Source organism: Phaseolus vulgaris, chromosome 2 (genome assembly GCF_051622355.1).
Source record: "Phaseolus vulgaris cultivar YP4 chromosome 2, ASM5162235v1, whole genome shotgun sequence".
NCBI lineage: Eukaryota > Viridiplantae > Streptophyta > Magnoliopsida > Fabales > Fabaceae > Phaseolus > Phaseolus vulgaris.
The window spans coordinates 36583476-36599560 of record NC_143499.1 but is presented as its reverse complement, the minus strand read 5'-3'; the positions used below and the strand labels follow the sequence as shown (position 1 = coordinate 36599560).

General features: G+C 30.2%; 1 protein-coding gene across 1 annotated transcript; it reads left to right on the top strand.

The window, feature by feature from the left end:
• The first annotated feature begins 11866 nt into the window (after positions 1 to 11866).
• Positions 11867 to 14126, top strand: LOC137811659 (glutamate decarboxylase 1). Its single transcript, XM_068613470.2, has 6 exons — positions 11867 to 12004; positions 12093 to 12297; positions 12424 to 12839; positions 12921 to 13174; positions 13261 to 13313; positions 13416 to 14126. The coding sequence occupies exons 1-6, from the start codon at positions 11919 to 11921 to the stop codon at positions 13881 to 13883; spliced, it is 1482 nt and encodes a 493-aa protein (XP_068469571.1). The 5' UTR covers positions 11867 to 11918; the 3' UTR covers positions 13884 to 14126.
• The last annotated feature ends 1959 nt before the right edge of the window (positions 14127 to 16085 follow it).

Below are 16085 nucleotides of genomic sequence, written 5' to 3'. Positions count from 1 at the left end.
TTTAGTTGTAATTATGAAAATATTGCCAATATGTTTTAGGATATATCTCTTATGACAAATAATCTTATTGTTTTATGTCGAATAACTATATAATTTTTGCATCTAATAATAATTTGTTTCTTTAATATGCTATATTTTGTGTATTTAATAATGTTACCATCATTTGTATCCATTCTTTATATAATATATATATATATATATATATATATAAATTCATTATCAATTAAGTAAAAAATACACACTTAAAATAATTTAAATTAATAATAAAATGAAAAATCATTATATTAAAGGTCAATGTAATTTGGATGTCATATTTATATGTCAAAACTTAAATAATACTATCATGTGTTGTTTTCAATTGTTGAACTTTTCACTTTTGAATAGAGGTAATTTTTTTATAACTTGTTGTTAACATATTTTGACTGTAATACTTGTCATTCATTATTAATAACAATGTTCGGTATTTTTCTTTAGTTCCTCAAAGAATTAACCTTATGAGGTTAATTTTGATACAAGTGAAAATATCATATTAACTTAGCAAGAGGATTGAGTAAAGCTTCAAAATGCTTTGAAAGATTTTTGAAAGAAGATATAGAATAAACAATCCGAGGAGAATCATCTACTAGTTAACAATTTGTAAGAAGTTTTTCGCAAAGAGAAACTTGATTTCTATATATTTACTCAACATGAGCTACATTTTATTCTTCTTTAAGAACTATTAAGGTTTCACTAATCAATTTGATTGTAAACAAAATAAAATTGTACAATATCAAGATTTATTTATTAACAAATTTTGAAAAAAAAATCTTGAAACAATTAAATTAAAAGATGGGGGTTTTGAAAAAAAAAATAAAACAAACAATAAATACTAAAGATAAGAGAAAGAAAAAGAAAGTGCAATAAGATAATTTTAGACTTATATATTCGAATCAAATTGATTCTACATCCAGCATGGTTCAGCTTAACTTTAGATTGATTTTTTTTTATTATCTTACAAGTCTCATATAACAACCACATTGCACATATAACAAATATAATCAAGTAAGATATGAATCTAAAATCCCTTCAGAAACCCTTAAGAGATTACTAATATGTAGAACAGTACTTTAAAAAATATGCCTTACAAGACATATTAAAGAATGCCTAAAGTAATCGGAATAGTATCACTTATTTGTGATTGATTTTTGAAATTCAAAACACAAAATAAGAGAGCAACTTCATCACATATACCTTGATTTAGAACTTTTCTTAAAAGTTATGAACACAAAAAGTTTTAAGCTTAAGAGTTTATTGGATGTATGAAATGAGTAGTATTGAAAATAATTAATATTTTTCTTAGACAACCTCGTAAACAATTTATAGAAACATTTTTAAAGAAGCTTAATCAATTATTTTGTTTTGGGATGTTTCTTGAAACATAATTGGAACAATTTAATCATTTAATCCATTATATCTTACTTATTTTGTTTTCCAATAATGTATTATTAAAATGTCTAAGTTTTAACCGGGTTATGTGGTTGTTATTTTAAATAACGATTTTAATTTCAATTAATTATTACCAATTAAATTGAAGATAAGATAATTTCTTTTATTGATATATTTCATTATAGATAATAAATAAATCTCAACCTCATCTTTATATCATATAAGGATGGTAAAGTAGGTCAGGCCTAATGGGCCTGCTCGCCAGCCTGTCTCATATAGGCAGGGTGGGTCAAACTTTTGAATTTGTAAGTTCATATTAGCCTAACCCATCTAACTAGCAAATCCGGTGGGCTAAGGACGAGGTGAAGTGGGTTAGACCGTTATCCCGCCTTTCTTTAGTTTCGACATTTTTAAAGAGGAATCTCATGCTTTTGGAATTAAAATTGGTGGTGGTCAATGTTTTATATAAAACTTTATTTACATTAATTTCTTTATACATCATATGATCAAGTATGGTTGGTATTTACTTTATTTGTGTAGTCATTAAACCTTCTTTGATTAGAATATTAAAGTTTGATTCAATCTTGATACTCTTTCCTATATTCTTATTTTCCAAAAAGTTATATTAATAACTACAACCAACTAAATAGATCCAAAAACAAAAAAAAAATAAAAATAAAAATTGAAAAATGGTGGGTTAGCCCTTCAAGTTAATTTATGACAAACAAGTTACTAATTTCAGTTCATATAACCTTGACAACTCAACTCGTTCCATCTCACTTTTCACGGACCATCCAAATATCATATGAGAAGTTATTCGTGACTATCTTTATCTTTGTATATAGACACAAAATTTGTATGTTGCGCTTTTAATGATGTAAGTGCACAAAAAATTTCTCATATCCTGATGATTTAAATAGTTATTATAGAAGTCTCATTGTTTCTCGTGACTTGGAATGATTATTTCTTAACTATAATTTATAACATTAAGTTATTTTTAGTGTATCATATATTAAAGTTTTTATTCATTATATTTCTTAAAAAATTATATTCTCGCATTATTAATTATAGGAATTTAATTAATTGTTTTATATTTTCATATTATATAATTTATTTATTATACTTTATTTAATTATTTTCTCCGAAGAAATGTGCACCTGTATCGAACTAGTTAAGATTCATTATACAAGAAATTAAATACATCTAATCTACCGTTAGTTTTTGTGAGAATATGAAAAAGTGCATAAATACAATCATTATAAATCAATCAATTAGTTAATTTTAGCTTTATTGGATATTTTTTAGCGGTAAAATTTTAAAATATAAAGAATAATACATTTCTAGAAATTTTAATTTCAAAGTTAATTTAATTTATCTATCTCATCGAATTGATTGTTACATAATTTAGTTAATATTTCATTAACTATTATTGGAGTCCTTAATAATTTGAATGTAATCAACAGATTAATAGAAACAATTTAGCTGAATTTTTTATTATTGATATATCAAATTATTTTTCATTATTAATATCTTAAAAGTATTTTTTTTCATTAAATTCAATAAAAATCAATAAGGAAAACAAATATAAAATTTACAGAAATTATAAAATAGCTTTAAAAACTAATATTTTCTTCTAAAATATATCTTCTACATTAGTATAAGAAAATGAAGGTTACTAATCTTATTTGATAAGCATTATATATGCTGACCAAAAACAAATTGCACTTCATATATGTTTTTTATAATATTTTAGGATATATCATTATCATAATTCATGTGTTGTTTTATATTGTTTTTTATATATCATATGATAGATTAATATTGTTTTAAATGATTCCATTCGATTTTATTCGATTTTATTATATTTATGAGAATGACACGGAAGATGACATTTGTAGTTGAATTGACTGAAAGATCAATGTTGCAATAATTTGTCTACAGAAGGTATTGATTTCAAAGATTAACAAACACCATTGAAACATTTTTAACATTGTTTTTCATGCATTTTTTTTTATGGTTATTGATCTTAATTTATGTATTATGTAATCTTATTTTCTATCGTGTTATTTAAATGAAATAAAACGAGTAATTCTTATTATAGTTTTCAATTTTTTTTAAGAAATATTAATATTAATATAAAAAACAAACTAATAACTCTATAAAATTATTTTCCGTGTATACCTCTCTCGTGTTAAAGGTGTAGTTTCTTTAAATTAAGAGGTCAGAATTAGATTAAGTTACCGTGAAAAATAAAGTATCTTGCAAGTATAAATAAAAGGTTTAGTACCATTTACTTTCTTGGGGTTGAACATGATTCAAATTTGATTAATTCATATTAGTTTACCTGATTTTAAGTTTATAAAGCTAAGCTTAAAAATAAGAATTTTAATTATTTGATAAACTTATATTTTAACTTAAAAATGATATTTTCAGTAGTTAATATTTCTTGAACTATATGTTCTTAGATTTCAAATTTTGAAATAAAAAAGAGAAGAAGTATAGAAGTATTGTGGCCTTAAATAGCTGGTTTTTCTAAATAGATGGTTTCTAAAATTTGCTTTTCTTAAAATCTTAATTATTTGCTCGATCCACTTTTACATTAAGAAAAAAAATATAAACAAATTAGATTAAACATTATGTAAAAGGATTAAAGCTCTCTTTATGAGATTTTAATATAATTTTATTGAAAAGACAGAAATTCAACATGTTCATTCTTAAAACAAAACGTTAGTTTCAATGAAAAACTGAAGAATGTTTCCATTGAAGTTGTGTGGTGTGGTGTTTCATTTTCCACCCAAACCTTGTTCTTGGATACATTAACCAATATATATTCATTAATGAAACCAAATGAGTCAAAACGTGAGGTTGTTGAATGTTGATCTTTTCACCTTCTTCTGCTCAACTTTTTATTCTCAATTATGATTCCATAGTGGCACATTCTAATACGCGTTTCAATATAAAATTTAGAACAATATAAAAACTATTATTGATGTGACTTGAACATAATTGTTGTAAAAAATTAACAAAACCATCTTATATAGTGATTTGTTATTAACAGTTTTGTTTTACATTTTCGATACATAACCTTTTTTCAAGTTTTTACACTTTTAATCCATCCAAACCTTTACTATAATTTTAAGTTAATTACTATAAAAAAATATTTTTTATTCGTGAACTACAGTATCTCATAGAAAATAAAAAATTTCAATTTCAATAAACTTGTCATATTATGCATTTGCCTAAGTATTACATCATTTAGGGATTAAAATCAAACATATTTATAAATATAATTATTTCTTAACATATTAAAAACTCTTAGTAAAATTAAAATCATGAGGAAAACATTAAATTTTAAAATGACTATCTGAAATGTGTGGAAAAATAAATACTGAGTCAATTTGATTAAAATGAATTTGACTAAAATTTGAAATAGAATTTAATCTTTGTTAACAACGCGTTTCATATGGTGACTTAGTCCATATATAGATTATTAAAAGAACAAAAAATGTGAGTAGTTAGTGATTTGTTGTTTGCAGCCACCTTTTCTGACATGTCACCACCTTCATAGACTCGCGTGCGGGTTTCAGGATGGAACAATAATTAGGTTATAGAATTGGGACCAAAGACCAAATAAAAAATTAGACATTTCATATTTGAGTAATCCATTCTTAATTTGTTTTTATAAAATGTAATGGGATGATCGGCCGAGGAGGATGTTGTAGGACGTGTTGGCGTTTATGATCAGGTATCTGATTTAAGGGTTTTGCTTGTCCCTTTAAGGCCGAACGTTGTGTACAGTTCTATGTAACCCTTCGTGCCTACGTGTTTTCTAGATAAACCGACCACGTGGTCGTTGTATGACATCATTTCCTCTTCCGGGATTCTCATGGCTTTCAAGGTCTTCCAGTATAATATGTCGACCGAACTTCCTTGGTCCACGAGGGTTTTCTTGATTGTGAAGTTGTCGATATCCACCGATATCACCATGGGGTCGTCATGTGTGGGGTCTATCCCCTTGAAATCTTCATCTGTGAACGTAATCGGAGACATCCTCGGCCGGGCAGAGACGAGGTTTACTTGGTGGATGGCCCGCAAGTGTTTTTTGGTGCGCTGTTGGAGCTGCCTCTCCCAGCGAACCCTCTGGCTATGGTGTTGATTACCTCTCGACCCCTACGAGTGTCGGCTCGTGGGGGGTCGTCTCTTCGTCCTCGTCGGTCTCCACGCCTATCACCCTCTCGTGAGCCCGGGAGGGTTCGATCTCTTCTCCTAGGCGTTTGCTCTTTGCATGGGGAACGACGCGTTTCACGGGTACTATGCACAAAGCGTCTGAGGTGTCCGACCTGAATGAGTTCTTCTATTTTGTCTTTCAGGGCTTGGCATTCCTCGATGGAGTGTCCGGTATTCTTGTGGTACCGGCACCTTTTACTGCGATCGGCGTTTTCTGGACTCAAGGCCCTCCGGGGTGGTGGTATCAACTCGGCACTTAGGGCCTCTTGCAAAATTTTGCTCCTATCAGCGTTCAGAGGTGTGTAGCGGGAGAAGCGGGGTCCTCGGTTGTCCCTTTTCTGGTCCCGGCCAGTCCGTGACCTTCCTTGTTGTTCCTTGTCCTCCTTCTTTTCTCCACTTGCCTCGGCCCGGGCGTTGTTCCTGAATTCGCGGAGTTCTTCTAGTTGCATGAATTTTGCCGCTCGGCGTCTAAGGTCATCGAGGTTGGTTGCGGGCTGCATACACAGGCTATCGGCGAACGGACCGGGTCTCAGGGCGGTCAGCATGTGGTGCATTGCCACCTCGGGACTAAGGTTGCGAATGCTCATAGCGGTTTTGCTGAACCGATCGATGAACGTTCTCAGGGATTCTCCCTTCTCTTGGCGAATGCCGACTAGTGCTATGGATGTTAGGTGGTGGGGGCGGCTTGTTGCAAACTGGACGTCAAATTTTGCTATCAGGGTCTTGAAACGATCTATCGAATTTGCGGGGAGTTTGGTGAACCAACTCAGAGCCCCTCCCTTTAGGGAGGTGGGGAAGACTCGGCAAAAGACCGTGTCGTCCATTGTGTACAGGCTCATGTGTGTTGTGTACTGTCCACGTGCTCGTCGGGTTCGGTCGTCCCATCATACCGATTCCTGTTGAAGCCTTTCCATTTGTCAGGCAGGGGGGTATCCATGACGCGGTCAGTAAAGGGATGGCGCCGATCCGGGCCCTCCATGCCGGTAGTGTTGGCCGTTTTACTAGGATGGGATTCCCCATCCATCTTCAGAGTGAAGTCGTGTTTCTTCTCTTTCTCGGCCTGGAGGCCGGCGCCGGTGGCATAAGACTTGCCGGGCTGGTTGGTCATGGCGAGGGACGACACCCCTTCGACCAACTTCTTCATTCGTTTATTTTCTTCTTGGAGGTTTTTGATTTCCTCCTTGTTCTTCTTAGCGGCCTCCTCATGCGCCTTCTTCATCTCTACTAGCTCCTTCTGAAGGGCCATCATCATTGCCGTTTGATTTGCCTCGGTCATGCTTGCCATGCTGCGGGTCAATATCATCTACTGATATGGCTTCTTCTGGCTCTCCTCGGCCCCACGGTGGGCACCAATTGTTCTCGAACTAGTTTGGGGACTGGGAGAACTATTGTCTTCATATGCCACTCAGTCGGCTGTGTCACACTCCTCCTTCCAACTTCTTCGTCGAACGGCTCCTCAGACTGGTGAGGTACCTGTAGATGGCACTCTAACGCTCAAGTCAGTGGGGTATCGTACTCGGTTGGTTAGAATACTGTAGATAATGACGTACCTTCTTCCTTGGAATGCGTGATATTTATATTACCTTGATGGGCCCTTGCTGTTGGGCCGGATTAGGGGGTTGTTTAGCGATTAGGGTTGGATTAGGTCGTTTCCTAACCATGGGTTAGCCTTTGCTAATCGGGTCAACCTTTGACTTGAGCATCTTGTGTCGGTCGGCCACATATGCCACATGGTCGACCTCGTACCTTGAGGTGGGAACTGGTTGCGTAGTTTGACCGGGTCAACAGACCGACCGGTCATCCCAGTACATAAAATAATTTTATAATAAATAAATACTTTTTAATATATATATATATATATAATATGTTATCCTGTTTAAATTTTAAAATGTTTCAACTTTAAGAATGTCCAGATAGCATCTTTATAATCAATTATGTATTTGATGATATTATTTGTTTTACAACTTCAAATTTCGTTATTATTATATTCTGCCTTCAAGTTTATTGAAATAATATATTTAAAGTAAAGTATTATTCATTTTAGAGTTGATAAGTTATGTTTAAAATCCTTTTATTTTCGACTTTAAATAACATTAAACTATTGAATTTATAGACATGAAATATAAAAATTTAAAATACTTAAATTCTATTTTACATTTATAATAAATATTTCAATTTTTTATATAACATTTTGCTCTCATATGTTTGAATGGAAGAGGTTAAGAGATTAATTTTACTAATATATGAAGGTAATGTCTAGAGTATTAAGAAAAGATAACAAGAATAATGAAGATGTTTACTTCTAAGTAGTTCGAGGTCTCACTTTTCAAGTTTTGTATTCATATTTATAATTTAAGTACAAATGATTTTAATTTCTTAACAGTATAAATGCAAGATTGTAATTGTTCTAAATTAGGCTTGAGAATAAGAATGTACGCCACTAAAATGAGTTTTGACGTGGTAAGAAAACAACATAATCGATTTTTCATCACCCATAATTAATTTTTAGTGGATTATGTATTGGTATGGATCAAATGACCAACGACATGCCTTGGTCTTACCATTGGACCAATTGACTTAAGGTCCACTCTCAGTAGGCCTACCGATAGTATAAGTCTTATTACGTTCAACCAATGTCAGCAAAGCTAATCCGCGTTTAGAAGTTAGGTAATGCAACCATAAACACGGTCTAACTCCTTAACATGATTCAATAAGGAAAGTCCATCACATGTAATATAAATAGAGCATATTCCAAAAACACAGGTAGGAGATTATCTACAGTACTCTGACAACTGAGTGTCGAACCCTTTTGCTGACTTGAGCGAAGACGAGCAAGGAAGAAGGTTGAAGAGTAGCACAACCGACTGACAAGAAGGGAGAAGACCAATCCTCTCAATAGTTTTCTAGACCCAATATGTAGATAATCAATTATGTGGTTTTGTATTATGAACTATAATTGATTATGGTTGTGATTAATTAATCATAATCGATTATGTAAGTAGATAATTGATTCTCTTCTGCAATTGTTGATGGTTACGGTTTTGATGATGGATTGTTCAATGGTTACAAATTGGTTTCGGTGTTCACAAATGTGACTCTTTATGATAGTACAAGTGGTGACGAGTTAGAAGAGATTTGGAACCAGCTATGTATTATTTTTTCACCTTTTTAGTTTGTTTGGATGATAGTTTATATGCAAGAATAATGTTTTTAAATAATTAGTTTGAGGTTTGTGGTTAATAATATATTACTAAAATTATTTTTATTATATTTTCAAAATCTAATTTAGTTATGATTAATAATAATTTTTAATTAATTTTATGATAGTGACAAAATTTTAATCTTATATTTTATTATTTAAAAAAATTTAATCAATCACACTATCACATGATACACAAATTTTCATAAATTTTTTCTTTATCAATCAATTGTAAAACTGTTGCCTTTTCTATATTTATGCAACAATTATATATGTATGGTTTAGTTGAATATTATTTGATGTTAAAAATAATGTAATTGTAAATTACAATTATAGTGATGTTTTATCTTTATAACTTCAATGTTGATGACTAATATTTTCATAAATTATTTGAAGTAAGTGTTGAACAAATAAATATAATTATTCATGAAGAGAATATTAACTCAAAGAGATACATCTAACATGTTTTGAACATTAACTATGAGTTTTGTTAATGAAAAATAACATGATATTGTTCAAGTAAAGGTAAGATTAAGAAAATATTAAAAAATAACTTAAGTTTATTTAAGTTTTAAATACTTCATAAATTTGATGTTTGCTTTTTACAATTATAAATATGTTTTTCCGTCTTCAACTTACTGCTAAATTTAAATATTTTTTTCTCCTTAATCACCTTCAATTCACCTGTTAACTCGTTTATTTGTTCTCCAAATAGTCAAATAATCTCATTGACAAAAGAACAAAATCAAACATAAACAATTAGATGAAAATAAGAAATATTTAAAATAGTCAATATAATAAAATTTTATAATAGAAATTCAATTAAAAAATCTAAATTTTTAGATACTTAAAATTTAATTAAAATAATAATTTCATATCAATTTAACTATTAATATTAACATTAACAGATAATAATAATAATTATTATATCTAAAAATAACATGTTCTCTAATAGTTCAATGTTTTGAACTAGATGAAGGGTTTCTTTCTGACTTCTGACTTTTTTCCAAAGACTTTTTTTCAAAGACTTTTTTTTCTTATTCAGGTCGTTGTTCTGTTTTTCATGCACCTGTTCCTTTTTGTCAGGGCAGAAACGTAACCAACTTCATGCTTGTGTTTTTGAACGAGGAACATATAATAAGAGTGAAAAAGAATTGCGTAATTAAGTAAAATAGGAAAAAATAACACATTCGTCATCCGAAGATAAATTAGTAAATCCATGTTTTAAATTTAATTTTATCATAATTGATCCATTTAAGTGTTATTAAATGATTTTTATTATGAATTTTTATGGGGGATTTTAAGTATTTTCTAGAGAAGAATTAAGGAAAAGTTAAAAGATTTATGAGGCTTATTTGTTTTATGAAAAGTGTTTATTCTTTTTTATTATTATTTGGATCTTAAAGTAGAGCATTAATGTGGTATATGATAATTAATTACATATTAATTGTTGTCAGAGGTTTCTGAACATGCTGCTCCTAGTTTGCAACAAAACCATGAGCTAGGGAGAAACTTCATCTTCTTCACCACATCTCAACTGAACTTGATCATGCAAATGAAAATTCTCTTTTATTATTTGATTAAATAAAAATGTATTTAAATATGGTTTAAAAATAAATACATGTCCAAATGACACACTTTAATTACTGCTGGCGCATTAAATCCATGGGCATCTATTGTTTCTTTGTTTGCTTTTTCCAAAGACCATAGTTTATTATAACTGCAAAATTTAGAATCAATTTTAACTCATTTCTTTTGTAAGTTTTTGTAAGATAATGAAATATTTTCTTTATAAATTAAAATCAAGTTCTATACCTGAACTAAAAACAAATATAAGAATATAAAAAATAAAGCGTATAAATTAATTTCAACGTATGAAAGAAGTTAATATTAAATAACTTTTTGATCCTTAATAAATTTGCATGTTAATGTTTTTAACATTTTTCTTCCGTTTTAGTTCTCGATACAGATTTTAAATTTAATTTGGTTACTAAGTATTCATAATATTCTTTTCTAAATATAAACTTTTAGTCTCTAATAATTTTGTAAATTTTGCTTTAGTCTTATTTTTTTTTCATTTGTTCTCATACATTTTATATGTTTATTTTAATTTTTTCATTTATTACTATTTTTTAATAATAAATTATTTGTTAAGTTAGATAGGACTGATATAAGAAAATTATGAAATAAAAATTAATTTTTTTATTTTCTAAAAGGATATCTAATGTATATTATTTTTTGTTTTTAAAAATTAGTTTCTATTTCATTATTTTCTTCTTGATTATTTTATTTTAAAAAAATCAATTAATGATATAAGTTGTTTTTCTTAGTTAGATCCTATTTATTTATATAGTTGTTTTTGCGTTATATTATTATTTAAGGTTTAGAATAATTAATAATATAGGATATTATTTATGAGATGACTAATAAATAAATATATAAAAAATCATCCTATCATTATAATAACTATTAATTAGTTCATCCAAATGTGCAAATATTTGAAATATATATCAATATACTATTTGTTAAAATCAAACGCGTCTAGGATTAAGTTAGAAGTAGACTCATTTTAATATAAATTCAAAATCTGATAAATATTTTAGTTATATAGAGATTTTATATGAGAATACGATATTTTTTTTTTGATAAAATCTCTTCTCTTTGCATTTTAATTTAAATGATCTTCCAAAAGAATAAAACATGTTAAAGAAAAAAATATTAAATTAAAATATGGTCTATAAATTTTTTTACTTTATTTTGAATAAAGTTATAATCATATAAAAATAGTTGGTTGTGTTTGAAAATGTCTTTGCTGTAAGGCGTGATAAAATAAAATTAGTCAACTTTTGTAGAAAATTAAAATATTAAGACAAAAAGGGAAAGTTATGAATGCAGTTGAAAGTCTGCAGAGAAAATTCCAAAGCCTAAGAAGGATTCTACCCTTCTAAGTTCTCACCTATCTACCATTAATTTTCAAGTATAAATACCACTACTTGCCTCTTCAACCCTCCTCATCCAACATTCAAATATTCTCTCTTTGCTGTCTCACACCACCATCATCTTCACCATGGTTTTTCCAAAACCTTCTTCTGAATCTGATCTCTTTCTTCATTCCAACTTCGCCTCTTCTTATGACGGAGACTCTCTTCCCAGGTATACACATTTTCCTTCTCACTTTTCTCCTTCTTATCATGCTCTTTTCCATCTATTATGTGCATTCAATATCACAATTTTGATGCAGGTTCAGCATGCCCGAGAACTCCATGCCTAAAGATGCTGCTTACCAAAACATACACGACGAGTTGCAGCTTGATGCTATTCCAAAGCTTAACTTGGCTTCCTTTGTCACCACTTCCATGGAGGAAGAGTGCAACAAGCTCATCATGGAATCTATCAACAAGAACTATGTAGACATGGATGAGTATCCTGCAACCACTGACCTTCATGTACTTTCTCATCTTTTACTGCTAACAACAATCAATATTTCCTGTTCAATCTTCATACTTTGGAGAAGATATTTTTTGGTTTTTGACCAGTGACTAAATTTTTTCTTTCTCTGGTGTTGAAAACAGAACCGGTGTGTGAACATGATAGCACGTTTGTTCCATGCTGAACTTGGAGAAAATGAGAATGCTGTTGGAGCAGGAACTGTGGGATCATCAGAGGCCATAATGCTAGCAGGACTTGCATTCAAGAAGAAGTGGATGAACAGGCGCAAGGCAGAGGGCAAGCCTTATGATAAGCCTAATTTGGTTACTGGTTCCAATGTGCAAGTATGTTGGGAGAAATTTGCCAGGTATTTTGAAGTGGAGTTGAGGGAAGTGGAGGTGAGAGAAGGCTACTACGTGATGGACCCTGCCAAAGCTGTTGAGCTGGTTGATGAGAACACTATTTGTGTGGCTGCCATCTTGGGTTCAACTTACAATGGAGAGTTTGAAGATGTGAAACTCTTAAACGACTTGCTGCTACAAAAGAATAAGCAAACTGGGTAAGTAATGTTCCACTATGTACCTCTGGTTTCCAAATAAAAGTGTTACTGATTTGGTAAAGTTGTGTTGTGATATTACAGATGGGAAACAGGTATTCATGTGGATGCTGCTAGTGGTGGTTTCGTTGCTCCTTTCCTTTATCCAGAGCTTGAATGGGATTTCAGACTGGAATTGGTGAAGAGCATAAACGTGAGTGGACACAAGTATGGGCTTGTTTATGCTGGTATTGGTTGGGTTATTTGGAGGAACAAGGAGGAGTTGCCCCAAGACCTTATCTTCCATATCAATTACCTTGGAGCTCACCAACCCACCTTCACCCTCAATTTCTCTAAAGGTCTTTCTCTTCAAACCATGTCTATTCCTTCCACACCTTCATTACATAATCATACCATATACTTACCTTCTCATCTTCACTTTCAGGTTCTAGTCAGATCATTGCTCAATATTATCAGCTGATTCGTCTTGGCCAAGAGGTCAGCTCTTATATATAGTTCAATATTTCAATTATAGTTTATGCCCCTCCTCAATTCTATCATGTTACCACAATTCCCTTACCTTGTTATTGGACTTTGCAGGGTTACCGAAGCATAATGGAGAAGTGCAGAGAAAATGCAAAGGTGGTGAAAGAAAATTTGGAGAAGAGTGGACGCTTTAACATAGTTTCAAAAGACAATGGTGTTCCTGTGGTGGCATTTTCTCTGAAAGACCGAAGACAGTACGATGAGTACAAGATATCAGAGATGCTGCGGCGCCATGGTTGGATTGTTCCAGCCTATCCTATGCCACCTGCTGCTCAGCACATAAATGTACTCCGTGTGGTCATAAGGGCTGAGTTTTCACGCACCCTTGCTCAACGCCTTGTTTTTGACATACACAATGTGCTGCATGAGCTTGAAAAGGTGCATGTTCCGAAAGTGATGAACAACATTACGGAAGAGAAGAAGGATGTGGTTGAGAGCGGGGTTAAGAAAAGTGCGTTGGATGCACAGAGGGAAATCATTGGTCAAGAGTCCAACAAGCGTCAGAAAATCATGGCTGTGTAGCTAGGGAACACTGTGTCACCATGCTAATTGAATTAGAAGGCTTCACTATTTGTTCTAACTCCATCCAAAATACACCTTAACTATAGTTGCTTCATTCTTTTCTTAAAATTATGTCATTTAGCTTACTACCCAATTAGTTTATTTTCCTACAAATTTATGTGAATTGAGATACGTAGTTCACATTAATGTATTTTTTCAAAGATTCCACCACATTGATTTTGTTGTGAAATCTCAGTTAATGCATTTGTATGGTTTTCTACTCCCTACACTGTAATACTCCTTGACGTAAAACTTCACACTAAAGGCTTTATATGTTCCTGATTGTTGTACTAGAGAATTGGTGTAACCAACAAATTTAATGTAACTTTCATCCACGTATGAAAGAACTCCAATAAGTACATTGGTATAACTATTACCAATCCACAATTTTTGTTTTTGAATTATATATTTGATTTTCTTTACCAAATTTTACTTCCTTCATTTTTAATTATGCATAACTTTGGTTCTTAATTTTTTTTTTATTTAATTTTGATCCCTTAATTTTAATTATCCGTATAATTCTTTTCTTAATAAAACAGATGTTGTTTTTTAAAAAACTAAGAATAATATGTCTAAAAAACTCCCTCAAAAAATAATTTTGTTAGTATTAACGGGAAAATCTTGATTAATATTGAAAAAACAAATTTGAGAAACTTTTCCTTCCATTGATAAAAAATAATCTCAAAATCTGATTATTATAAGATGAAAAGTAGTTCTATCAAAGTTGATCAAGAAAACATTTATTAATTGGTAAAAAAAAACTATTGACAAAAAACATATTGATCACATTAGGCAATAGGCAAGAAACAGAATTCATAACATCGATTAACCTAATTGATATCAATAACAAAAAAATGATGTGAAGTGGATGATGCCCCAACCTCAAGTGAATGAGTGATATTTAGGTTGAGTTGAGGAAATAACATTAAGAAAATAAATAAATTTGTTAGAGGCAAGAATATGAAGATTACATTGTGTGTTTGAATACCCAGATTTTACAATGTGATATTTTACGATTTTATTTTACATGTTAGTTTTTGTTTTATCTACACTACAGAAAGGACTAGCTGAAAACTTATAAGGTGCTATGCTAGTGTTGACATTTGAAAAAGTAATCTAAATAATTATTAAATATTGTAATTAAAAATTATAAAATAAATAAATTTACATTTTTTTAAAATATTCTAATTCATTATTCAATATTAAAATTAAAAAGTTGTAAAAATATATGAACTTTTAAATATATTAACAAATAAAAGTTGGATGAAACAGTTGCAGGAAAATTATTAACTGTTATATGAATTATATGTGGAGAAAATAATTATATATTTAGGCAATTTTGAAAAAAAGTTGTGTAAACTAAATGAGAGAATGTATCTAAATTTTTAATATTATAGGGTTATAGGATTATATATGTTGTTTTAATTATTTAATATTATTTGTTATTATTAAGAGATAAATAATTTAAATATTTTGATTATTTTAAGTTTTAATTTAATTTCTGAATAAAGTACATACATTCTTGTACATGTGATGAGAATATAAAACTAGCTTATCAGAATATTTGTAAAACATATTAAAATACTGAGCACAGATATTACAATTTCCACAATTTCTCTATTGATGTTAGAGCTACAACTCAAATTATGTTGTGAATCATAAACCTTACATTTCAAACTTTAAATGGTTGCTGCAAAAATCAATTTTGGTGTTGATTGCTAAGTTATTTACAATAAAAGAAATGAATTTATTATATAATATTTGTGACTAACTATTTTATTTTATTAATATATAAAAAAAGATTTGAAAAAGTTGGCAGGAAGATACAATAAATAGGCGAGGTGTCCTAGGAACAAAATAAATAGTAGCAGTAGATCCGCTAGTAATAAGTAGTCACTAACAACACAATAGTAATAACTCATTTGCTTTCCCTAGAAATTACAGAAGGCTAAAGTTACAAACATGCAAAGAAAATCTGCAATTAATAAATACTACTACCCCCTCTTCATTCACACATCTATTAAACTTTTATGACCTGATTGAATTGTGGGAAGGAATAAGTGGATTATAAAGGATTAGATGGGATGTATGAGAATGTAATAAAAAATAATAAAAACAGTAAAAAAAATATAATAAGAAAATATAAATAAATTTATAAAAATT

Coding starts and splice junctions, on each gene's coding strand:
- LOC137811659 (XM_068613470.2), top strand. CDS start 11,919: ATGGTTTTTCCAAAACCTTCTTCTGAATCTGATCTCTTTCTTCATTCC. Junction 12,298..12,423: donor CTGCAACCACTGACCTTCAT/GTACTTTCTCAT, acceptor TGTTGAAAACAG/AACCGGTGTGTGAACATGAT. Junction 12,840..12,920: donor CAAAAGAATAAGCAAACTGG/GTAAGTAATGTT, acceptor GTGATATTACAG/ATGGGAAACAGGTATTCATG.